At 42.5% G+C, this 27007-nt stretch overlaps 1 protein-coding gene across 2 annotated transcripts in view; it reads right to left on the minus strand.

The window, feature by feature from the left end:
* larp1 (La ribonucleoprotein 1, translational regulator) overlaps positions 1 to 27007 on the minus strand; it is a 149648-nt gene that overhangs the window by 75575 nt on the left and 47066 nt on the right. Inside the window, exon 4 of one of the 2 annotated variants that reach the window (XM_083647754.1) lies at positions 6358 to 6429. The exons of the other annotated variant lie outside the window; for it this stretch is intronic. Coding sequence (XP_083503880.1) covers positions 6358 to 6429 — 72 coding nt within the window. The remainder of the gene's footprint in view (positions 1 to 6357; positions 6430 to 27007) is intronic. 2 annotated transcript variants of the gene reach the window in all.

Consider the following 27007-nt stretch of genomic DNA (forward strand, 5'->3'; position numbering starts at 1 on the left):
GTTTAGGTTAACAGAGTCAAGGCCTATCAACAGGTTTAGATTGACACAGAGTCAATGCCTATCAAAAGGTTTAGGTTCACAGAGGCAAGGCCTATCAAAAGGTTTAGGTTCACAGAGTAAAGCCCTATCAAAAGGTTTCGATTCACAGAGTCAATGCCTATCAAAAGGTTTCGATTCACAGAGTAAAGGCCTATCAAAAGGTTTAGATTCACAGAGTAAAGCCCTATCAAAAGGTTTCGATTCACAGAGTCAAGGCCTATCAAAAGGTTTAGGTTCACAGAGTCAAGGCCTATCAAAAGGTTTAGGTTCACAGAGTCAAGGCCTATCAAAAGGTTTAGATTCACAGAGTAAAGCCCTATCAAAAGGTTTAGGTTAACAGAGTCAAGGCCTATCAAAAGGTTTAGGTTCACAGAGTAAAGCCTTATCAAAAGGTTTAGGTTCACAGAGTCAAGGCCTATTAAAAGGTTTAGGTTCACAGAGTAAAGGCCTATCAAAAGGTTTAGGTTCACAGTGTAAAGGCCTATCAAAAGGTTTAGATTCACAGAGTAAAGGCCTATTAAAAGGTTTAGATTCACAGAGTCAAGGCCTATCAAAAGGTTTAGATTCACAGAGTAAAGCCCTATCAAAAGGTTTAGGTTCACAGAGTCAATGCCTATCAAAAGGTTTAGATTCACAGAGGAAAGCCCTATCAAAAGGTTTAGGTTCACAGAGTAAATGCCTATCAAAAGGTTTAGATTCACAGAGGAAAGCCCTATCAAAAGGTTTAGATTCACAGAGGAAAGCCCTATCAAAAGGTTTAGGTTCACAGAGTCAATGCCTATCAAAAGGTTTAGATTCACAGAGGAAAGCCCTATCAAAAGGTTTAGATTCACAGAGGAAAGCCCTATCAAAAGGTTTAGGTTCACAGAGTCAATGCCTATCAAAAGGTTTAGATTCACAGAGGAAAGCCCTATCAAAAGGTTTAGGTTCACAGAGTAAATGCCTATCAAAAGGTTTAGGTTCACAGACTAAATGCCTATCAAAAGGTTTAGATTCACAGAGGAAAGCCCTATCAAAAGGTTTAGATTCACAGAGGAAAGCCCTATCAAAAGGTTTAGGTTCACAGACTAAATGCCTATCAAAAGGTTTAGATTCACAGAGGAAAGCCCTATCAAAAGGTTTAGATTCACAGAGGAAAGCCCTATCAAAAGGTTTAGGTTCACAGACTAAATGCCTATCAACACACATGCTGTTTTGTTCTAAACACGTTTCACCGTGCGATCATAAAGTTGTTTGTGTTCGTAAAACGCATGTGTTTGACTCCTGTCAGCTGAGCTACAAGTAGCCACCTGCATGTTCCACATACGTTCTGAAATACAATTTGTCAATGACAACGTGTTGTGTTCCACATCTAACGTTATGTAATAAAAGTGGCGTGTTAGAACTAAACTCTACGTTTCACCTTGCGATCATAACGTTGTGTGTTCATGAAACGCATGTCTGTCTGACTCCTGTCAGCTGAGCTACAAGTAGCCACCTGCATGTTCCACATTTAACGTTATGTAATAAAAGTGGGTTTGTCAGTGTTAGAACGTTTCACTGTGCGATCATAACGTTGTGTGTTCGTGAAATGCGTGTATGCTCCAAAGTATAACGTTACGAGAGGATGTGCACAGCGCACTGAGTTGAGTTGTTTTGGAGTGGAGAATATAAACGGGACACTAGTCACCAATCATCTGGCTAAGATGGATGTCAAAAACAGTAGAAATTGAGTCTTTAAAATCCATACGATCCCCAGGTAATTCTCTAAAGTTGCTATGCCTGAGCCTAAGCCTACAACAGACTGAGAAACACAGTTCAAGTTTTGAGAGGGCCATAACTTCCTGATGAGGATGACGGACATGTGATAACGTCAGAGCGTATGAATATGACACCATCTCATTGACGGTTCAGACAACGTTCGTTCATTATTCCACTTCTTCTTTTTTTTCTTCTTCTTCTTCTTCTTCTTCTCCTCCTCCTCCTCCTCAAAGAACTTTTATGGAAAGAAATGACAGCTCCATATTGCCCCATTGCAACATCAGCGCCCAGCAGCCTCCGCCATTTATTTTTTTTGGAAGCGTGACAGCGCCAAAAGAACCTCGCACAGGCTCGCAGTGGTCAGCTGCGGTAGCGCGGGCCCCTATAATCAGCCTCTCTAAACAGTAACTCAACGGGAGAACACTCTAAATTTCGTGGATTCACATCTTTTCTGGGCGTACTGCAAATCTTGATTGAAGTGGTGTAGTGCAGGGATGTAAAACAACAACCATATTGTGGAAACTAAGCAAAATTTTTCGTTTTTTTCTTTTAGTTTTTTCAAGATAAATAGTAAATGCAAAGGACCCGAGGTTAAAACCACGGCAACGCACTTCTGACGGAGTGGACGACAGCCGCATTTGCACAAACTGTTTACAGGTTAGTAGCTTCTTGTTAAATTTGGATTCTGTCAGTTTTCATTGTCAGTCAGTTTTTTACAGACAGCCGAATTATAGTTGAGGCTTTCCTCCTCTCCCAAACCCGGTCTCGGTCATTAGAACTGGTAAAAACACTATAAAGCAGTTTGTTAAAACTCGCCAATTTCCCTACAAATACACGCTGCCTTTTACGGGAGGTGTGCCACGGGGGGAAATTGGGACAAATTAACGCAGCTTTATCTATATACAGTATAAGCACACATGGAGCTGATCTTTCATCAATAAATGTGTTTTCTTTAGAAATAAATAAATCAGTAAATTGAATGAGTCAATCTGAACCCATGATTTCAAAGTGCTGTATTTATTTAATAAATGAAATTCAGAATGAACGTTTATATGTTTCTGCTTTGATCCTGCCATTGAATAAATAAGTAAATAGTATAGGCTAAGTAAATAGAATAGACCAAGATTTGCAATACGCCCGGAAAAGATGTTAATCCTGCCGTTTGTGTTGTCGCGCAAGTCCTTTTCATTAGCTATTTATCTTGAAAAAACTAAAAGAAAAAAACGAAAAATTTTGCTTAGTTTCCACAATATGGTTGTTGTTTTACATCCCTGCACTACACCACTTCAATCAAGATTTGCAGTACGCCCAGAAAAGATGTGAATCCACGAAATTTAGAGTGTTCTCCCGTTGAGTTACTGTTTAGAGAGGCTGATTATAGGGGCCCGCGCTACCGCAGCTGACCACTGCGAGGCGCATTCTGTTTCCAAAAATGGCCGGAGTGTCGTCTCTTTCCTTCCATGCTCTTTGTCCTCCTTCAGTTATTGGTGGTTGGCAAACCATTTTAGAGGTGCATTATTGCCACCAAGTGGACTGGAGTCGCACTACAGTCATTTGTCGCATAAAATGGGAAGCACTGCTCAAAGTGCGACACCTAGTGGCAAAAATTGGTATACCGGTTAGATTCAGTTTGGAGAGCAATACCGAACCGGTTTTAAAAATTTCTCACCGACCCATGCCAACAAAGCACTCGTCTAAAGTTGAGTTAGTAATACAACTGGCGGCCACGTTTCATGCCCAAACCATTCTGTTCACACACAAACACACACCTCAGCATGCTCTGGCTTCAAAGTATTTGATCCCCAAGCTAATGTAATAACACCTTCTACACTAACAGACCTGCTTCAAACATGCGCTGTAGTTCTCAACATCACCAAACAACAACAGTGGTACAAGCAACGCTGCTTTAAAAAAGATCCACACAGGCAGACGTTCAAGCAATGCTGCTTTAAAAAGATCCACACAGGCAGACGTTCAAGCAATGCTGCTTTAAAAAGATCCACACAGGCAGACGTTCAAGCAATGCTGCTTTAAAAAGATCCACACAGGCAGACGTTCAAGCAATGCCGCTTTAAAAAATATCCACACAGGCAGACGTTTAAGCAATGCTGCTTTAAAAAGATCCACACAGGCAGACGTTCAAGCAACGCTGCTTTAAAAAGATCCACACAGGCAGACGTTCAAGCAACGCTGCTTTAAAAAAGATCCACACAGGCAGACGTTCAAGCAACGCTGCTTTAAAAAGATCCACACAGGCAGACGTTCAAGCAATGCTGCTTTAAAAAGATCCACACAGGCAGACGTTCAAGCAACGCTGCTTTAAAAAGATCCACACAGGCAGAAGTTCACTCATTTGAGGTAGCTGGAGAGAAAACATTTGAAATGCTTGCGAACACATCCTTTATAGTTCATGGGTGAGAGATTGCCTTATAGAAAGTTGGTAGAAACTGATTTTAAGATCTAACTCACCAATATGGGTTTGTATTATTAACTGGCCGCTGTGGATTTAACCCTTGCTCCCCTTACTATCGGTCACTTGCAGGGTTAGACTGACACACACATATATGGCATGATAAATTACATTTGAGGATATTCAACATCAGCAGCTTAATTCCAAAAACATCAATATCGAACTTTAAAAATGGAAGCCTATATTGGTCAAACCCTAGTTGCTGGTTAGGCTAGCAGTTTGATTCTGCTGTACACACACACAATAATGTACATGCTGAGCATTTAGCTGATCCAGAGTAAGCTATATGAGCCATGTATTGTATTATAATTCACAAGAGATGCAGCAGTGCTGAGCTTCTGCAATCAGGGATGCGATCAGGAAATGTTGAGAAAAATAGGAAAGGTTTTCTCGCATTAGAAATGAATGGATATTGTGTTGAAAAAACCCTGTGGAGAAAACAAATGAAAGGCAATGGAATCCTAAAAAACATCACCCCTGTAAGGTTGAATCAAGTTAGTGAAGAAGACAAAGTCATCCAGGATTTGATTCAGAGGTTAAACATCATAAACCATTCCATTTCATTGAGAAAAAAACAATCCACACCATTCCCCCATGTCTGCAGCAGGCCAGCAGCTATCACAAGTTGCCCTGGAGCGCTGATTTGGGATCAGATTTCCTCAATCCCGATCTTATTCTTAACCATCAGCCTCCAGGGAAACTTCACCTTCTACCTGCCATCACAGGAGCTGCATCAGAAAGCTCAAACTACCTTCTAAACAGACAACATCTAATGCCTAACACATTCAGTCTGCAGTGAAACACCAACCTGCAAACACCTGCACTTTAGTGGGGTCACAATAACTGCAATTTTGAAACTACTTTGATACCATTGCAAAAGAATAAACTTGGTATTAAATTTTCTTTTTTTTAAAGTCTGTTACTTTCACCAAATGTGTTTTGCAATCTACAAATCCATTTCAGTGTATACATGCAGTTGGCATGTGGACTGGGATAGTTAGGAAGATATTTTTCAGATATTATTAAACATAGGCATTGGTATCAAAGTCAGAATTCTTTATCATGACAACGGCAATTAATTAATTTCCTGGGATCTGACGTAGGGCTGCCACGATTATCGCATTACCGAGGTTATACAAAAAGTCACACCCACCGCAGGGTCAAGCTGATTAGAGCATGAATGCTTTTTTCTTCCTTTTTCTTTTTCGCTTATGAAAGTTATGTGATCTGAAATAAATGGAATATTAGTTTTTAAATAATCATAATTGTGTGGCCTATTTTTTTTTCACGTCATGTGATGGAAATTTCACTCACAAATTGGCAGTTTTCTGATCGGAAAAAAGTGCTTTGATCTGCTCCGCTTTGAAAACATGATCGGACATTTGTATGTATAGCTTTACTCATGTGGTTTTATATTTGATTATGTTTCTTTTTGGGTATGTCCTCTGGGGTGTATTTTAGTGACTTTCTTTAGTGACTTTCTTGTCAATACATTTGTATGTGTAGCTTTACTCTTGTGGTTTTATATTTGATTGTTTCCTTTTGGGTATGCCCTTTGGGTTGTATTTTAATGTAAAAGTCGCCTGTGGACAGGTGTTAAATTAGAGTTCCGCTATAAACACTTAACACTGTGTATCTGGTTGTTGTGCATACATGTATGTTACATCTCCAATGCTCTGTGATGTCCATATCAAATAAACTTAACCTAACCTAACAAAGTCCTTTGATCTGCTGGCCGCCTGGCACCGCACTGAAAACATGGCTCTTGTTTCAACGTTACTTCTCCCTTTCTGTCCGATGAAGATGAATTTAGATGAGGCTGTGTGTCACATTTGTGACAAGAAAATCAATGCCATGCGAGGAAACGCGACAAATCTCACATCGCATCTATGGACCACTCATTATCCCACGCTATGATGCAATGAAAGGCAATGGGCGGTACTGGCTTGAAAGTCAAAATCGCAGCAGCCCTAATCTGCCATGTATTAAACTTCAGAATAGTGCATTGCACTGACTCTAACTAGAAGGCAATATGAGCTTTCAGACACAGCACAGTGACTGCATGGACTCAGGCAGGCAGGCTTGGCTGTGCTGCAGGTGAAACTTACGGCAAATCTCCGAGAGTCTCTGACCTGCCTGACAGTCGGCGGGCAGGACACCGTCCGTGTCACTACCTCCATCTGAACAGAGGGAGGGAAGGGCAGTTTAGAGAAGGCAATGAGATGGATGGAGATGCACACACACACACACACACACACACACTCATACATGCATTCACTAGCGTGCCCTCAGGCTACATTTAAAAGGGACATTAAGTAGTAATATTTTGGGGAGTTTCTTGAAATTCTTCTTGAATTTGAATGGGTGGGAAGATTTAGGTTAAAAAAAAATTGATGACGAGTTCACAGTAGAGCTGCAATGATTAGTCGATTAATCTAATAGTCGATCGTCAAGAAAATGCCCACCCCCACGGGACAGTAAAAAGTAGGGGTGGGAGAAAAAATCGATTCACCTAAGTATCGCGATTTTTAATGTCACGATTTTTTGGATCGATCTTTTATTCCAGAATCGATAATCGCAAAAAAAAAAAAAAAAAAAAATTTTTTTTTTTTTTTTTTGGTGCTTGCAGTCAGGCCACTCACTGAACAGCAGGCTAGGCGCCGCCTACTGGTTTACTAGTGGTTTTATTACTTTATTAGTTAGTCTGAAGTAATAATTACACTTCAGGGTTAAAGTGGGTGCATCTCATTGTAAAATTGGACTTCAAACGGCCCAAATCTGGCTTCAAACGGCCCAAATTTCACGCGCGTTGGCCCATATCGGCCTGGCCTGCTTGGTATCTAATGCCCGGCCTGAATTATGATCCCAGTCCGCCCCTGTTTTTAACTATATCGCCCAGCCCTACTCATGATATATAATATACAGTCTCTAGTGTATGATTCAACTTTTCCCATGTTCTAATCTAGTGTAAAAAAGCAAACAAACTGAAAAAAGAAAAGAAAAAAATAAACAAAAATCGCAATAAATCGTAATATCGAATCGCAATAATCGTAGAATCGCAATAATCGTGAATCGCAATATATATCGAATCGGCACCAAAGTATCGTGATAGTATCGAATCGGGAGATAAGTGAATCGGCACAGCCCTAGTAAAAAGTCCTACTTATTGCCCCTTTAAAAGCTCTGCTTCAAGGCTGTTATGCGTCTTCCAGTTGCCATCAAACACTGAAAATGCCAAGTGGATCCATCTGCAGTTTCTACAGTCTGCTGAGTTTCCCTCTGGGATTAAGTAAGGGTTAATGCACGACGAGGTGTCCATTATCAGAAATTAATGGCCGACGCGGAGGCGTTGCTTCCGCAAAGTCCATTAATTTCTGATAATGGACACATCAAAGTGCATTAACCCGCTTATACCATGGTCACTTGCCAAAGAAACAAAACAAGACCATTAATTTATATTTTCATGCATTTTGCAATCAAAATCTAGTTTTCATAACCTTGATTATGAGTTGAGAACCGGCGAGACAAAATAGTCCCGTCGGCTGCTCAAGATTAGGCTATCATTGGATCAAATGGCCGCTTAGTGCCTGCACCTGGCACAATTCTAGAGTCAAGCTAACTAATAATTTGGCCAATTGTATTTAACAACATACAAAATAAAAAGGCAATGTCTAAGAATGCAACGCCATGTAACCGTCTTGTTTATACTCGCATTCCAGGGAATTACGTTAACGTCTGCGGTCTTATAGACGTAAAAGGCGTGTGCCCCGCTCGGAGTAGAAAACCATCTAAAGCTTTCAGTATGTTGGAGTCCAGGTATGTTTTGTTCAGTGTGTTGCTGTTAACTGCCCATTTCGTTGTTTTGTTTTTGTTGATCTCGTCTTTTTCCTCTTCAACTTAATTTGTATCAGTGATAAGAGGCAGCGCGCGCTCTCCCAGAGTGCCTGGCTGCTGCTTGCTGCAAGTTGTAAACAGAGGGTTTGACAGTTGACAGCTGAGAGCCCGGCTTCTGTCAGCTGACCAGAACGAAAATTTGATTTCTAAATAGCCGTTATTTTAATAAACTGAGCACACAGGAGTAATCTAAATTGTTACTTTGACCGACTCAATAAAATGCCATATTAAGAGTTAATGGTGGTATAGAGCTCAAACTGCTCTGTCATGATCCTGGCGCATTGATATGAACGGAGAATGGTGAACAGACCATTTAGCTAGGTGTACATTATCACTGTACATTATCACAAATTAATGGACACCTTGCAGCCAATCAGAATCGAGTATTCACCCAGACCATGGTATAATAAAGTATATCTAACATCATCTCAACGGCTAATGTCATGTCATAATATCAAGACAGACGCAAATGACTTTTCTTGGTTTGGATTCTGCACGAATGGGAAGAAGAAAAGTGGATTATTTTCAGCAAGGACAGACAGATGTGTGAACTGATGGAGGACAACCCTTTAAGTAGATGACCGTTCAAAGCAAAGGTGTGACTGGAGTAGTTTTTTTCTGAATCAATAATGCTATGTGGTCTAATGGCTGTAATGACAGTGAGATCAAAATAGTGCTGATTCACTCTGCCAACTGTGGCCATCACCCGCCACAGGAATGAAGCCGTTTGTGGGGGGAAGGGGGTATTACGACACTGTTGCTACACCTCTGAGAAAGGAACTGGTTGAAAAATGAGGCGGTGCTAATACAGATGCAACACAGCTGCAGTACAAACTATCAAACACTGAGCACTACACTGAGAATCTATCTACCCAGGGAGAAAAGGAAAAATTTAATTAGCCCAGTGGAGGACTGCCACCGTTGTATCTACAGGATTTCAGAAAACTTTGGGACAGATTCCTTTCACACAGATTAATTTGACACAAAGAAAAATGGTCCACTTTGTGGGTTTGTTTTGATACTCTTCAGGGTATTTTTAAAGGTAATTTGTGTCAGGGTGGGGGTGAGTGATGACGCTACGGTGCGGCACGGCAACTGATCTGTACACAAAACAGACAAAACAACTGAAGTCAAAGAGCTGCAAATAGGAAATTGTCTAAGATATACTGTAGGTAGGACAATATACAGTACATACACTACCAGTCGGAATTTGGACACATTTTTCTTTATTTTGACTTTTTCACATTTTAGAATAGTGGAAGAGATCCAAATTATGATGAAATGGAAATGGGAAAAAATGTCAAACAAATCCAAACTATCTTATACAGTACTTTAGATTCTTTAACTCATACCCCGCCAGGGGTTTCTGACCATTTTCACAGATCCTCCAGGACCCACAGAATATTTTCTTCTGAGACTATGTAAACACCAAATATCCTAAAGGACAGAAGAAAGCCTCTACTTTCATGGGGGGGGGGGGAGTTAGTTTCGGCCTTCTTCCGTTCTTTAGGCACTTGAATGTAGGTCGTTTTCATCACTGTCTCTCCCAGAAAGCGAGAAAAATGCCTTTTTGTGCCGGGGCGCGAGGGAGAGATTCACCCTGCTCTCAGAGAGCGGACGGGGCAGGTCACACTCTCGTCTTACCAGGGGGGCTGGTGCTTCCTGGTGCTCGATGTGTGGAGGTCTGGAGGCATATTTGACGGCTGAACACGATGTGAGGGTTCACAAAGCGGATTACTAATCTAACTGACAGGAGTAGTGATTTTGTGTGCGTTTACCAGCTTCGGGTGAAAAAGAATCCTTTCGCTTTGAGTGACTGTCAATAGTCTGACAGCGTGTGGAGCTCGGGGGAAAGTTGTTTGTTGTACCACTTTGAGGCACCAGGCTGAATGTGTTTTATGGAGCTTCGTACATGAAGGGAGATTGTTGCGGGGAGCCGTTGCTGGTTGTCCGGGACAATAACTCTGGCTTCTGGGCGAATTTGGGAGTATATATATATATATATATTAGAGCTTTTATGCCACCCTAATCCGCGTGTATGCATGAACGCCATAAATCGGCGCAAATTATTTCGTACTATTTATAGATCTGCGGCCGCCATGCACCCGACATTTCACAACACTCTAAAAGAGCGATTTGGGTAGATGAACTTTCTATTTCTGCTGCCGTCAGTGCGATCGCTGCAGTCCACTCCAAATAAACTTCAATGCTGTATTATAATCCAGTCCAGCACTTGCCCATGTAGCATACTAGGCTAACGCTATAGCTTTAAGTTTAAATCAAGACTGGATTGACCTCATCGTATGGTAAAATAATATGAGTGCGTCTTCTGTTCCAACGTGTCTTCAGTGGAGACTCCCGTTTGACGTTCTGGTGACATCATTGACCATATAAGGAGTAAGAAAGGAGGCATATCCAATCGACGTTGACGCGTGGCTATTTGTTTACCACTGCCTTGGGTCCTTTGGGGGTCCTTGCTATCTAATAATAGGCGGCTAACATGTGCCTGACGAAAAATAAAGCTTAAAATACGTTCATAGACTAGATAACATAATATTAATGTTCCTCATTAATGATACATCATTTCACCCGTCCGCAACCCATCTGCTATTAATCAGAATGTTTATTTTTATGATCCGCCCCGCCCTCGGGGCGGGATATCCGAGGTCAGCGCGGTTATAACTGCGGCAATTCACATCACGATTATCGTGACCAAAATTATCACGGTTATCGTATTATCACGGTATTCGTAAAAAATTGCTGAAAATGTTCAAAAAGTACTGAGACACTGAAATCATTTTACGTTTTATATTGAGAACCCAAAAAGGATAGATACTGTACACTCACTGAAATAATTTCTCCAAGGCGGCACGTTTGCATCTGGGAGACTGTTGCCAACTTTGGTTGAAGATGGACAGTACTTACAATGTTTTTCAAAGCACTGTAATCACGGTAATCACGGTACCACGGTTTTAATGATAATGAAAATTGGAAACGGTACGGTTATCATCAGGAATTTTATCACGGTTACCATTAAAACCGGTTATCGTTACATCCCATATATATATATATATATATATATATATATATATATATATATATATATATACACATATATATATACATACATACATATATATATATATATATATATATATATATATATATATATATATACCGGTATATATATATATATGTGTGTGTGTGTGTGTGTGTGTGTGTGTGTGTGTGTGTCTGTGTGTACGTATATATTAGGGGTGTCGCGGTACATGTATTCGTCCCGTGACTTCATGGTACGGGCATCACGGTTCGGTACGTGAAGCGACGCGACAAATACGTCAAATCCAGAAGGTGGTAGTAAAGCACATAAATGCTGTTTGAACGCAGAAGACACACCAAAACAACACAAGGTCCATAGAAATCCGCGTTCACTGAATGGAACGTTTTGTGGAGAGGAAACATTACCGGGGGTCGCTCCATAACAGACAGAACAAACCACAACAATATTGAAGCGTCCAGCTGCTCTCCCGTTACAGTCGTCAAAAAAGTGCAGAGCAGTATCCTAATGACTTTTATGACTCAGGCAATAAGCTGTTTTGCAAATTCTGTCAACATCAAGCCAACGAGGTAAGCTTGCTAATGTAACGTTACGTAGCAGCGACAAAGTCCTTTATAGGTGCGCGTTGCGGCTAAACGTTACATAACACTGACAAAGCTGTTAACTTCTAAACAAGCAACTTACATCGCGTGGGATGACAAGCAAGATGCGGTGAGGAAGAGGGGATGACTCCTTGTCATGTTTCAATAATCCATTAGATGACCGAACGTAATCATTATGGTAAAGAATAACTCGCATCCAATAACGTTAAGGCGCTGACAGGGTTCTTTCCCGTACTTACTGGGAAAGTGAAACCCACCCGCTGTCTGTCAGACAGTGGGGGAGGGGTTGGTGGGAGTATTAGGCTACTCCACACATGCGCTCTGTTTACAAACTTGTGTACAATAAAGATTTAAAGTGGGGGGAAATGCCTTTGCCCTGTCAAACAGCTGGAATACAGACATCTGAGAGGGAGGCGCACCCCACACTTTGAAAATCACTGCTCTAGAGTAAAACCTTTTTGTGTGGATTGCCTAGATCTTATTAAATAGTGGACATTTATTCATTCCCACTTATTAGACACTATTGCTGATGGTAAAATGTGCGTAAAAAGCAAAACACAGAATTCAGAAAAATTCAAAGGGAAAAAAACAGAATTTGGGATTTGTTTCTTTTTTCCCCGTTGTACCGTATTCGTACCGAACCGTGACCCCAAAACCGAGGTACGTACCGAACCTTGACTTTTGTGTACCGTGACACCCCTAGTATATATACATAGTAGCACTTCATAAGGTGGCCAAGAGCGGCATCTTTCGCATGGCAGTGAAAACACGGATTGACGTAAAAACACGTCAATGGCGGGGAATGTGTTAAAGTAGCCACCCTTTGCCTTGATGGACAGGCAATGGCTTGAAAAATAAATTCATACATAGGCATCAACTTCACTATTTGTATTTGTCTAATAAACTAATTTCAAGTGTTTAAGCATAATACTTTAGATCAAAATGGCTTTAAGATATTGAAAAAGACAAAAAAATAACGTTAAATCAGGTGGGTCCAAACCTTTGTCTGGTAGTGTAGAGAGAATCAAATTCTGAAATTGGACAAATGACACCAAATAAATTGGCGGACAGACGTATAGTATGTGATAGTTAAGAGTATCAAAACGGTAAAATCCAGACAACAGCAACTTTTATTGCATCAAAATTGCAAGTTTAAACTTACCATGCCATTATCACAGTGACATACGCTAACCCTGCAATCAAAAAACCTCTCCACTATCATATTTCAGTATAAAATTCACAGTGTGCGTAATTTGTGGAATTAACAGACTGATTTACAGCTTTAACTGTTACGTGGTGGACGGCATACTCCAACGGGCGTTTGGAGTATGCCGTCCACGTAACATTTAGGGGGGCTAAGAATAGCTGCAGCACAGATCCAGGGGTGGTGTCATAGGGGATCCCTAAAAGGGCATCCCTTCCCAGGCCTTGGCCCAGTCTCTACAGTTATTCCTGGCTCTGATGACGTGACCCACATTTTCCTCCTCGGGCTTCTTGGCAGGAGCACGGGGACATGCACGCTCCCTCATGTTACGCTCAGACAGGGTTCCTACACCTTTTCCAAAGTCAAATTCAAGCACTTTTCAAGCATGTTCTAGCTTCTCCAGCACCTTACAGCTGTGGTATATTACATATTTATTTATACACACAAAATATATACACACGCACAGTCCACACCCCCCCCCCCTCACTTTCACTTATAGAGAACCGCAGGGATGAGTCCGGAAGTAGGAAATCCCCGCCATGCTGGTTCGTAAGGCAATGGGATTTTAGTATGGGGATTTCGGGTAAATGCATGAAATAAGGTATGTGGATAATCTTCACAAACGACGACCACTTTTATGACTTTTGAAGCAAGAAGGGTACTTGTTCAGACCTGGTTGTCGAAAATGAGGGGGGGGGGGGGGGGGTCGCCCAGCCGGTGACACATTATCGTCAATGGAGCTCTGGGGCTTCAGAAATAGAAGCAGCCACCTGCCCCGGGTGACTGCCTGCTGCTGCTACTCTAACAGGGCACAAATTAGACCCATCCTGTGTGTGTGTGTGTGTGTGTGTGTGTGTGTGTGTGTGTGTGTGTGTGTGTGTGTGTGTGTGTGTGTGTGTGTGGTGGTTTTGGGGGGTGGGTGGGGGGGTTGGGGTATGTCTGACACATAGCTACTGTACTGTAAGTGACCGGCACCGAGAAGATTCTTCCCTGCTCTGTTCACGCGGAACTGATACTGCCTGGGGACTTTTAGTGAGGCGCTGAAACAATGAAACAATTCGTTAAATTAATCAATCAATCAACGGTCAAGTAAGCTATTATAAGTCTGATAAGTGATTCATCGTTTTAATCTATCAAGTAAAAACATTTGCTGGTTACATCCTCACAAACGCTTTTCTCCGTTTGATATCATTAGAAAATGATAGCCCTGCTGACTCGAAATCCAATTCTGATGAGATGCCCTCATACTTTACAATCAAAATAATAGTCCATATGTTGATATGAAGAGTATCCTTGCCCAATTTCCACACAAAAATGAGGTTAAAAAGTGACTACAGCCTCGTGGTAGTCCACACGTATTATTTTTTTCCACCTTCCGAATTTTTGTATGGAAATTAGGCAAGTGCATGCTTCATACCAACGTGGACAATCTCGAGTCTTTAGGCCATTTGCCATATTGCCGATATGAAAAGCAGAATGTAGATGCCTTTATCTTCAGTCTGTGTGCAGTAGAAACAGCAGTAGAGCCCTCACTGCTACTGAGCTTAGTGCTACAATAGAGAGCCGCAGGAATGAGTCCGGAAACATAGATGCTAACACTTCCGGGTTCTTCACTGTTTCTGCCTATGGGATTTTTGAATGCGTTTTTGGCGCAATGCTTCAAATGAGGTCTGTGGTTAACGCAAGCTTATTCAAACGCGAACCAGTGTTCAGCAGGATAATTTTCACTTTTATGAGTTTTGAAGCTTTTACGTGCCGTTAAAAGGGCGGCTAGCTAGCAAATGGCTAAATGAGACTACACTGAGTCAACAGGGATATTATACGTCAATAACGTCATCACTTCAAAGGACGAACACGGAAATTCCCTCACCTGGTTCAGCCCGGGTTATCAGTGCACAGCAGCGCACACATCAACAACACTCCACGTTGAATTTGGCTGTGGTGACGTGACGTGGAAGCCTATGCGACACTGTGTGTAGTTCTGGAATAGCTTAAGCGCAAATTATGCTCGAGCGAAATCGACGGCGCTGACTGCGCCGAGGGGGTCGCCGCAGCTGGGCGTCCTATCGCCGCAGCTCGGCGTAGGGGGCATGCAGCTCCTCGAAAATGTCACTCCGCGGTAGGGCTGTACGATTAATCGTATTTTCATCGTCATCGCGATATGAAAATACGTGATGAACACATCGCAAAAGTCACGTGTTATCGCAATATATATATATATATACAGTATATATATATATATATATAATGAATAAGTGTCCAAATGTTCATGTCATTCTGGCCAATACTCCACTTCTGTTATAACATTTCAGTCTGGAATATGGAATATCTTTCAATAATCGTTATGACTAAAAGGCTAAAAGTAATCTCATGTGTAAGAAATGACTGTTCTACATTGAAGTAAAAATGTAAATAATTAACTGGGATTTTTTTTTGCTTCAAGAGTGCATTTTTGTTCGTATGACCCTCAACACAGGCTTTGAGAATCCCGTGCCACTTACTGATACGTATGCTTAAATTAACACACTCATATTGCAAAATGAATTTAGGCCCTCACTGTAATACTTCAGAAGTTGAATTTGAAGTTCAGCATTAATACATTTGTCATTTTTTGTCTTAGATTTACCTTTGTGTGTTATTGCAATATAAAACTACATAATTGAGAATCGATTCTAGATTCTGGAATCGAGAATCGATTCTGGAATCGGATCGTGACCCCAGGAATCGGAATCGGATCGGATCGTGGCTTAGCCGGATCGGAGCACCCCTACCCATTAATATTTTTGTTTATAGCATTTTTTTATTTATCGCAGGTCCTATCGTCATCGCAATATTGAACAGTGTTATCGCACATCGCAGATTTTCCTCATATCGTGCAGCCCTACTCCGCGGCGTCAACTCTTTCTTGTGAGGAATGAGGAAATGCCATTTCCTCATTTAACAGTGCTTGTCCCTCATCTAGCATATCCTTCTGCAGACTCACCGAAATGAGTTTTGAAATGGAGGGACAATAAAATGTCCCCAGCGACATGATTGCAAGTTCTTGGTAAACGACTCGATAACGTTTTGGACGTGTTCTGAATGAGTTACGTTCGAGTATGCACAGTCTCGCTGTCGCCGCTCGGCGGCGGCAAGGCTCCAAGTCGAGGCTGCGCAAAACCATGCCGGGCGCTTTAGCATGAGCTTTTTACTTCTAGGGCTCGCATTTACGCTTCAAAACTCATGAAAGTGGTCCTCATGTGTGAAGATTATCTCGCTGAACACTGGTTCGCATTTGAATAAGCTTGCGTTGCCCACAGACCTTATTTGAAGCATCGCGCCAAAAACCCATTCAAAAATCCCATCCCATAGGCAGAAACAGTGAAGAACCGACTACAAAAATACGTCATCCCTGCGGTACTCTATGGCAGCACAACACTGGTGGTACTTTTGCCTACTCTGTTCAGTCGCCCAAAATACACATTCCAAAGGCACCAGAAACACTCACATGTACATGTTGTGACTGGTGTACTCACCACGCAATAAAATAATAATCAGAAGTGACGTGAAATGGTCATTTTTGTAGTAAATCCACACACCGAGACCTAACAAAGAGTAGTCTTGCTTGCCAGCCTCCCCTCACTTCTGTGAGAGGAGTCTGACAGTGCTGGTCACCATTTTGGAATTTCGATGGGCGGCGCTTAGCGGCAGTGCCATTGGAAAATAGTTTCCAACAATCTAACATTTTCAGCATGTAGCAACAAGCTAGCGTGTAGGTTTCTACCGTTAGCTTGCTAGGTAGTTAACGGTGTTTTCACTGCGGCGGCAGGGGACTATTTACAGTGACACACAGGGAGGAGGGAGCAGAAGCCGCTCTGATTGACATGGTTGGAGCCAATGAGCTTGTAAGCGGGGAGCGGAAATGCCGGCAGCGACTGAAATGGTCGCCCCCAATGGGAGAGCAGCTGTAGAGCAGGGGAGGGCTTATGCCAGCAGCCTGTTTACATGCAGCCAGACTCCTCTCACGGAAGTGAGGGGAGGCTGGCAAGTGAGACTAAACAAAGAGTAACCAAACTAACAGAGTATAACCAAAGTTACTTCCTTGTTTACCATGAGGCGCCACGTGCTGTGTGCAGTCATCAGTATAGCGTATGCTTTCTTCTTCTTTTTTTGCCACCTCTGTGGGTTTGTATCTGGAAAATCCTCTTTGCCAGACACACTGCACTAAAGACATGCAAGTGGGCTTTGTTTCAGTCTGACCAATCCTGAGCTGATGCCTGTTTGTGATACTTAAGGAAGGCTTTGCCCATTTTCAACCAGCTTTGTATCATTACAATGTGGGTAATATATGCAGATGGGCAGCCTTTACCTTGTCTTCATGTTTTCCTGCGCCGAGAGCTCTGCACTTTATTCCGGGCTCTTCCATCTCAGAATGACACAAAACGCGTCCTTGTGGATCTGGACATTCTGGACGCAGAAGTAAACAGCTGTTCTGCTCGAGGGTGGCTGTTCCAACTCCGGATTGGTTTTATTTATTTTTTCTGTATGTGCGCATCGACGGACAATTGCAGGGAGAGCCTTAGGGCCTGTGTCCACCTAGATTCAAGATTCAAGATTCAAGATTTTTATTGTCACTCCATGGTACAAGTATCACGTGTGAAATTCTTGTGCTGTGGACTCCGTTTACGACATAGTACAAATAGGCAACAAGCAATGAGCAATAGGCATCAATAGGCAATACTAAGCAGCAATAGGCAATAAGGCAGAATAGCGATAAGACAAGTCAGTGGCATATTCATTGCACATAGGTGCACATGTCATGTGCATACGTTAGACGTGTTCAGACATTTTAAATTCGACGTATTTGACATACAGTGCAAATAGTATGTACCTTATTAAACATACAATTAAACATTAGGCATTGTGCATACGTTAGACGTGTTCAGACATTTTAAATTCGACGTATTTGACATACAGGTGCAAATAGCATGTACCTTATTAAACATACAATTAAACATTAGGCATACATAATGGTAGCAGCTGCAGTACGGTACGGTACGACTACTACACTATTTGTGTATGTTAAGGAGTCTCGTGGCCTGCGGGAAGAAACTGTTCCTCAAGCGATTTGTGCGTGCTTTTGGAACCCTGTATCTCCTCCCTGAGGGTAGCAGGGAGAACAGGCTGTTGTGGGGATGGTTTGTGTCTTTGATGATCTTCAGGGACCTCCTGAGGCACCGCTGGTTATACAGTTCATGCAGTTCTGGCAACTCATCTCCTGTTACGTGCTGGGCTGCGCGCCTCACCCTCCGTAGCGCCCTGCGGTCCATGGTGGTACAGTTCCCGTACCAGGCGGTGAAGCAGCCAGTCAGCAGGCTTTCAATGGTGCCTCTGTAGAAGTCCCTGAGGATTTCTTTCCTAGCGTCTTTTTCCTAGCGTCTTTTTCCGACTGTTAAACGCTGGGAGTGGGCTGGGGAGCGCTGATCCTAGTGCACTATACAAGGAAGCAGTCTGAAACTAACGTTAGTTCAGTGCGGTAGTAGCTTGATAGCTGACAGCTAGCAAGCTAACAACACAGGTACGCTACGTTATTAAAAGCAGTAAGCACAACACTCACCAGAAATATTAAGTGTCTAGCCAATCTGCTCCCACAATTGAGCCTTTCTGTCTCTGTTGCGATAGTTTCTCCATATGATTAGATGCCAGAAAAGGAGCACACGACACCAGGGTCTTTCTGAAAAGTTAAATTATTTTCAGCTGGAAGCGCTGGGAGTCGGGCGCACAAAACGCTGGAGCGCACTCTGAAAATAGACGCTGGGCGCAGCGCACTTTCTCTAGACGTTTATCTTGAGACCCGTTCATCCGATTGACTTCAAACTTGGGGAGTGTGCTCCTGGGAACTCGAAGTAGTGCTGCTGGGAACCTGACATAGAGCAGTGCAGAATTTCTTGCAATTTGACATAGTGCCACCTACTGGCAACACAAAAAGCAGTTTATCTCGAGAAACATTTGTCCGATTGTGACTTCAAACTTGGGGAGTGCGCTGCTCGGACCCCGATGGAGTGCGGTGCCGCATTTCATGCAATTTGGACTTATTCCAGGACTGTCTGTATGTCTGTCCTTCGCGTATCTCGAGAACCATTTGTCGGATCGACTTCAAACTTGCACTTAGGGGGACCTGACAGAGTGCAGTGTGTGTGCGGGGGGGGAGCGCCCACGGGGTGGTGCATTGGGGAACGGGCACTGTACTAGTTTTAATAAAACCATCACCAAAACCAGTTTGCGCCAGAACGCTTGCCACACATCAGCTGTCACGGCGGAGATTAAGTATCAAGGGATGATTAGGTGTCCATGATGGAAGGAAGGCCTGTGTGCGAATTTAGCCAGGGTACCGGGGTTACACCCCTACTCTTGCGAAGATTGCCGATGCCGATGGGATCTTTAATGACCACAGAGAGTCAGGACCTCAGTTTAACGTCTCATCTGATAGAAGGTGCTCACTCACAGCACAGAGTCCCTGTCTCTGCCCTGGGGCATTGGGGTGATTATTCATCAGACCAGAGGGGAAGATCACCTCCTACTGGTCCTCCAGCACCAGTCTTCCATCCAAGGAGTATCACCCAAGGCTTTTTAGCCGGCTTTATTTACAAACATGCGCTCTCACAACATCAATACTTTTTCTGTCTTTGCTCCTCAGACCACTTGCCCAGTGCTCAGAGGGCATACAGTCCGGTCTAAATAACACAATTCAGGCTTATCATAATTATCACTGATTCACAGAGGGTGCGGCTTCCTCTCCAGCCAGCACAGAGAGCAGTCAACAGGTACCAGCTGTGCCAGGCTGCTTCATACAGTGACATTGTTTGGAGAATAGAGGCAGTCCTCCTGATAAATCCTTATGTCGAGCAGCACTGCAAAACTAAAAACTGTAGTTATAAACAGGACAGAGGAAACTCTCCTGTGGAAATATTTTTTAGACAAATTCATGGATGCATGATTCAGGGAGCTGCTAGATGACAGCTTCTCTTGTGCTTCTCATTGGCTGCAGCTGGTTGAATGGCTTCTCCGACACGACCAAATATCAAGGAGGCTAGATATCCGTCAGACCTCTGTGACTGATCGGTGAGTGCTCGGGGAAGCTCCCCGCTCGCATCTGTGGACAGTTCACACTTAACAAGCGAGCGCTGATTTGCGAGCGCTGAGCCAACGTGATTTGCCTCTGATCAGGGGGGGTTTGCCACGAGTGTTAGGGGTGTCAAAAATAATCGATTATACGATGCATCGCGATGCGGACGTGCACGATTCTGCATCGATTAACAAATATCAAAAATCGATTATTAAAAAAAAAAAAAAAATATTTTTTATTTTTTATAATCAAATAAAATAGAATGTAAGTACATGCAGTTGTTTATTTTAATTATGGATCATAATACAATGCAATTCCAAATGCACTTTTATTTTAAAAGTAGCCACACAGTGAGAAAAAAGAAAGTGAGAAAAAATAAATCCTGTATTGCGGAAAAAGTGATGCATCGATTTAAGATGCATCGCGATGCATCGTGATGCATCGTTTAATCGAATCGAATCGTTGACAGATGAATCGTAATCGAATCGAATCGGGAGGCCAGTGAAGATTCACAGCCCTAACGAGTGTGGTTAGAATGATACGATGGTAGACTTTTTTCTGGAGCCAGAACAAACTGCTGTACCTTAAAAAAAAGTGTTGATATCTACAGCCAAGATCCAGCTGTGTGTGTGTGTGTGTGTGTGTGTGTGTGTGTGTGTGTGTGTGTGTGTGTGTGTGTGTGTGTGTGTGTGGCGTGATTTCTATTCGCACATAGGATAAGCAATAACCATGCCCTGTGGCGCCGGGATTGGCCAGGAGCAACACTGGAGGGCACGCAGCCCAGCGATTTCATGAACCAACTGAATAGCTCTTGAGAACGGACAGCGATTTCGAAAGCGGACATTGAAATGAATTATGGTCACCTACCTTCCTTAGCATAATAATAATAATAATAAGCATAATAATTGTAATCTACACAATGTACACAATCTACAAAAACATGCAATAATATAAACGGTGTTGTGTTCACGTTCATAGCTCATATAATATAATGTATCATATCGTTAATTTCAAGCTCAATTCTTACCCGGAGAAAAGGTACAGCACTGAAAATGTAACAAGCAATAGTTTTTGAAACATCTTTATTTTAAAAGATGAAAAAACCCAGGTGCTTTAGTCCCAAGCTTCAATGCTCCTGGCCAATCCCGGCACCACAGGGCGCGGTTATTGCTTATCCTATGTGCGAATAGAAATCACGCGTGTGTGTGTGTGTGTGTGTGTGTGTGTGTGTGTGTGTGTGTGTGTGAGTGAGTGAGTGAGACAGAGAGAGAGAGAGAGAGAGAGAGAGAGGGAAATGTGGAATTGTCTTGTCTATCTACCGGTGTAGGGAGGATGTAAGTCTGTGTACACTGACTCTGTATGTCTGTGTTAGATACCGTGTGTTTGTGAAAGTAGCTTTGGATTCCTGCAGTTTATTTTCCTTTGCTTCCCCGCAAAGTGGATGGACTGTAAAATAAATAAATAAATAAATAAATAAATAAATAAATAAATAAATAAATAAATAAATAAATAGTATAAGGGTTTCCTCAATTTCAAGCCAATTTGCATGAGGTCAGGTTGCCTCCAGCGCAAGGGCAATGTGACAGAGCTGAGGACACCACAGATACCAGGAGGGTGTAGACTAGAAAGAACCTGGCAACCAAGGAAAACAAGACTGTCGAATCCTAGCATATGGCCAGCGTGGAAAAGCGTTGATGAGCCTGTTGGCAGGCCGCGGCATTGTTAATCTGGAGGGCTCTCGGAGGCAAAGTATGAAGGATATAATGGAAAATCAGTAGGGTAAGAAAGCAGTAGAAAATAATTATTTAATTATGTACTTGGAATTTAATAAAACATTTTATTATAATACTCACATCCATACACAATAACTTTGTGAGGTGTGTGTGTGTATTTTAATTATCGAAAAGATGTGTATTTGTCACATTAACACGTTCACTGCCATTGGCGAGTCAACTCGTCAAGCAGAAATCAACGGTTGACTGCCAATGGCGAGTCAACTCGTCCAAAAAAAAAAAAAAAAACATTTTGACGGTGGGACGTTGATCTAACCCTTTTACATCTCCTATATAAATATGGGAGCCACCGAACGTGTACAACCCATTCCACCGACCCACTAAGTGGCGACAGTGCTCTCCAGACTAGAAAAAGCCGAGCCAAAACTGCAGGGGAACGCGCGAGGAAACCATTCTCATACTGTAAAATGGATTGGCGAAAACGCTTTCGCTTTCGCGCATTATCGCGCTGGGAGCTGGCGATGGGGGATTGCAAATTTGCATAATAGATTATGGGTGCAACACACTTTGAAACACCGGCAGAAAGCCCACAATCGCACGCAGCTTCATTCCAGCTGAGCTCACAACCGAAACGAACGAGCCCCATGCAGACTCGCCCAAAGAGCAGCCGCCAGCAGCCAGGCAGCACAGACAGGCAGAGCCTCGCTTGTACCGCTGCAGCCACGGAGGGAGGAGGAAAACACACACGGAGGGAGGAGTTTGAAGGAGAGGGGGTTTCCTGCTGCTATGGAGGAAATTACTGTTCAAAACTATTGTTTAGATGTCTGACGTCTTACGCCAAAAATAAATGGTTAAAGTGACTGTTCTATCGAATTTCACAAAAAGCCATTTATCTCAGCTTAAATTTTCAGACGCTGAAACCATGCTGTATTCAACTGCTAATGTCTACATAACTACTAACTCTACAAACTAACTCTTTTAGACAGAGAAAGCACACATTCTATTAGTTCTTTTGAGATATTTTGTGTTCACAAAATCTTAGCAGAAAAGAATCCTCGGCTCTTGAAAGATGAGCCAGAATCGTCAAAAAAAAACCTTGGCAGAAGCTACCTACAGTATTGAAAAAACGGCTGGCAGTGAATGTGTTAAAAGGACCCCACCCCTCTCTATAGCCTCACGGTGCCTTTTCTTCAACTTCTATTGTTGTAATTACATCTCTTCCAGTTAGCACTATTCCAAAATCATAAATTCATCATGAAATAACCTACACTGTCCCCTTAAACATTTAGCTAAATATGTAATTAGAGATTTTCCTTACTCTCTTTTTGTGTGTGGCTGATTTCTACTTCTGGTTCAAAGAACTTAAAGTCCCTGGAAACCAAAATCCACAAAAACGTTCTAACTATGTTATTTAGGGTCTTATGTTAGTAATTGTGTGCCTCAGAAATTATTATACGTTACTTTCAACCCAAAGCCTTAAAATCGACACTTTTCTACAAGATTCTACAAGGTACTTCCTCATTGAAGAGAGCAGTGCGTGAGGTGCTAAAATGCAGGAGCTTATGACGTCATAAGCTCTATATAACCTTTGTACACGCGCGCAATCCACCCTTCTCCTTTTGTCCGTTCTTTGCCCCACAGCGCTCGCTCAGTGTCTGTCTGTCTCCCTCCCACTTTGTGTGCTGTGTGTCGAGCGCTATGCTGCCTTCTCTCTCTCTCTCTCTCGGGACTAGTGAGAGAGAGAGAGAGAGCAGGCAGCATAGCGCTCGACACACAGCCTGGTGACGCGAGGTTACTCACACACACACACACAGTAGCGCTGTGCACTCGCAGCGGCAGAACAGAGATCTCTTCCTCTCAGTACGCTATGCGCGGAGCAACGCGCGAACACACACACACACACACACCCCATGTCTCTTTCCTTATCTCTCTCTCCTTCTCTCCCCGAGAGAGAGGTCCCCTCCGAGAGAGAGAGAGAAATTTCCCTGCTGCAGATGGGACACGCCCACACAGTCCGTGGGAGAAAATACACTCTAAAAACTAATTGATTCTCATGACTTTTGCTATGACTGTCAAACCTAAATTTATATACTTTGCGACGTTCATCATCGTTCAAATTTGGCTGGTGGCTTATTAACATAGGGTCCTGTGATGTGATGAACTCAAAATGCTAAATAATAAAGGAATATTTCTGGTTTCCAGGGACTTTAAAATGCACCTGTAGATTACTGTCACAAGACCATACATTTTACATTAATCTTATTTCGAAAAAACATTGACAGGAGTCTTGTCTTGAGCCCAGCTACTACAATTTAGATACTGTTAAGAATGTTCTCAATGTTGTTATTGTCATACAGAAACTCAATTTGTATTGTATAGCTTTGTTTAAATGCTTAGTTTATTGTTTTTGATGTGCAAAAGAAAAAAAAATCTCAGTGGCTTCTGAATTTCCACCTGTGTAGTCCCTGACTTTGCCTCTAATTGTCCTTTTTTCTGTGTGTTATGTAAACGTAATACTGTACCACATCAGATACTATAACAACTAATTAATAGCCAATGGGAGGGGGGTGTTTACTATGAGCCAAAATGTGAAAATGGAAAACTGTGAAAGTCAATTGCTGTAAAAATGTGCATACTTCTAACAATAAAATGTGATAAAAAAAACCTCAAATGAATATGGGGGGAAATGTTCATGCTGCGGTGCGAGGCGGTGTTGGATTATTTTGGACGAGAAAATGTCGAATTGTTGAGTAAGGGTGCTTTCTCACTGGCGCCCAGGTACTGTTCCCGAGCACACTTGTCCCCAAATTGACCCCAGTTTCTGAACATTTGATGAGTGTGAACGTTGCGTTCCGTTCCGTTCCGTTCCGTGCTCGCAACAGGGAACCGTGACAGGATCCACTTGAAAAGGTAGTCTGGGCACGGAACACAGTTCCGATTGTGAAAGCCAACCATTCCGAACCACATAGACAACACATGGGTGAGGATAAACTCCAGGCATAGTTGATGACGCAAGTGCACTCTGTTCCGTTTTGCAAGCTGGAAACAGCTTGCAAAACGCTCTGGTGGGAAGGAGACGCGTTTCCTGCATTTCCTTGTTCCAGTCCGCATTTAAGTTAAGTTATACTTTATTTATCCCCTTAGGGAAATTCATCCTCTGCATTTGACCCATCCTCTACTAGGAACCTTCCTAGAACTAGGAGCAGTGGGCAGCCACAGTGCAGCGCCCGGGGACCAACTCCAGTTCTTTTTGCCATTGCCTTGGTCAGGAGCACTGACAGGAGTCTTAACCCTAACATACATCTCTTTAATGGTGGGAGGAAACACCCGGAGAAAACCCACACAAACACGGGAGAACATGCTAACTCCACACAGAAAGGACCTGGGATGGACCGGGGTTCGAACCCGAGACCTTCTTGCTGTGAGGCAACAGCACTAACCACTGAGCCGTCCAATTTCTGATTGGCTGTATCGCAGCAACAGGAGTGGACGCTAAATTGGTGACCAAATCGGGGTGGACAATAGGGGTGTGCCGATTAATCGTATAATCGATTTAATCGATTATACGATATAATCGATTCACAATGTTCAATTATCGATTTGCAAAAAATTGCATTTCCCCCCCCCCTCCCCAATTTTTTTTTTGCTTTATTTGCAAAAAATACGGTATTTCGCCCGGAAAGCAGTTCCTTAACTGTAAAACGAGACCAAAACCGAAGTACTGGAAACTGGAATCACTGAAGAAAGCATACAGGGTAGGGGTGTGCCGAAAAATCGTTTCTTCGATGCATCGCGATAAGACACGTAACGGGCTAAAGGAAGTAGGCAGTGAAGGAGAGAGGAAGTGAAGTGGTGAAGGGCTAAAGGAAGTAGGCAGTGAAGGAGAGAGGAAGTGAAGTGGTGAAGGGCTAAAGGAAGTAGGCAGTGAAGGAGAGAGGAAGTGAAGTGGTGAAGGGCTAAAGGAAGTAGGCAGTGAAGGAGAGAGGAAGTGAAGTGGTGAAGGGCTAAAGGAAGTAGGCAGTGAAGGAGAGAGGAAGTGAAGTGGTGAAGGGCTAAAGGAAGTAGGCAGTGAAAAAGGAGGTGAAGGGCTGAAGGAAGGAGGCAGTGAAGGAGAGGGGAGGTGAAGGGGTGAATCTGTTAATTCTGTTATTTTATTCATCCGCCACTTATTTAGTTTTAAAGCTGCTTTTGGTTGTGGATAGGAAAACGTTTGCTTGTTGTGGGATGATGCTATGCTGCTCACTGGTCATTTGTAAAGGATTTTGTTTGGAAGTCTTTATTTATTATTTATGAATAAGCTATTTGTTTTGTATTAAACAAACATGCTAGTACCGAAATCTGTGAAAAAAGCAGAGGATTTTGGTTAAAAGTTTTATTTTCTATTACTGAATACAGAATAAGCTATTTTTGTATTAATCCTGCCAGTACAGAAATCTGTGAAAACAGCAGAATAAGCTATTTGTTTTTTATATTAATCCTAAATCTGTGAAAACAGCAGAGAATTTTGGTTAAAATAAAATAAGTTTCTAAAGGCACTTTATTTCAAATAATCTCACCTGTAAAGAGCAGCTTTTTGTTGTGGGAAATGTAAAATGTTTTGGATGTATTGTGTTTGGTCTGATTGATCTACGGTAAATAAAAGATAATGGAGGTAAAATTTGTTTGTTTCCTTTAATTAATGGATACTGACAAAGAAATCCTGTATGGGGAAAAAGATACTGACAAAGAAATCCTGTATGGGGAAAAGATGCATCGAAATCGTAATCGTGATTAATCGTAATCGTTTTTTAATCGAATCGTAGCACCCTTAATCGTAATCGAATCGAATCGTGAGGTGCCTAAGGTGGCACACCCCTAGTGGACAAAGCCAGATGTAGGGCACGTGCTGAAGCGCTGGCCCAGAAATGGGAATCTCTCATTTACCAGTCAGCCTACCAGTCTACCAACCTGTTCTCATACAGACTCCATCTTTAAATAAATGGAACTAGAAATACCACATTGCGGATGTATGCCTCTGCCAACAAGTCAGCATTCTACAGCCATGTCTGTCCAGACTCATACAAGCACAAATACATGAAGCCCACAGTGCAATGGTGTGGCCATTCAGCCTCATGGCAACTTTACTCAACAACACAGCTACTCGTTTTCAATGTGGGAAATAG

This window comes from Poromitra crassiceps, assembly GCF_964638095.1.
Source record: "Poromitra crassiceps genome assembly, chromosome: 1".
In the NCBI taxonomy this organism is placed as follows: domain Eukaryota; kingdom Metazoa; phylum Chordata; class Actinopteri; order Beryciformes; family Melamphaidae; genus Poromitra; species Poromitra crassiceps.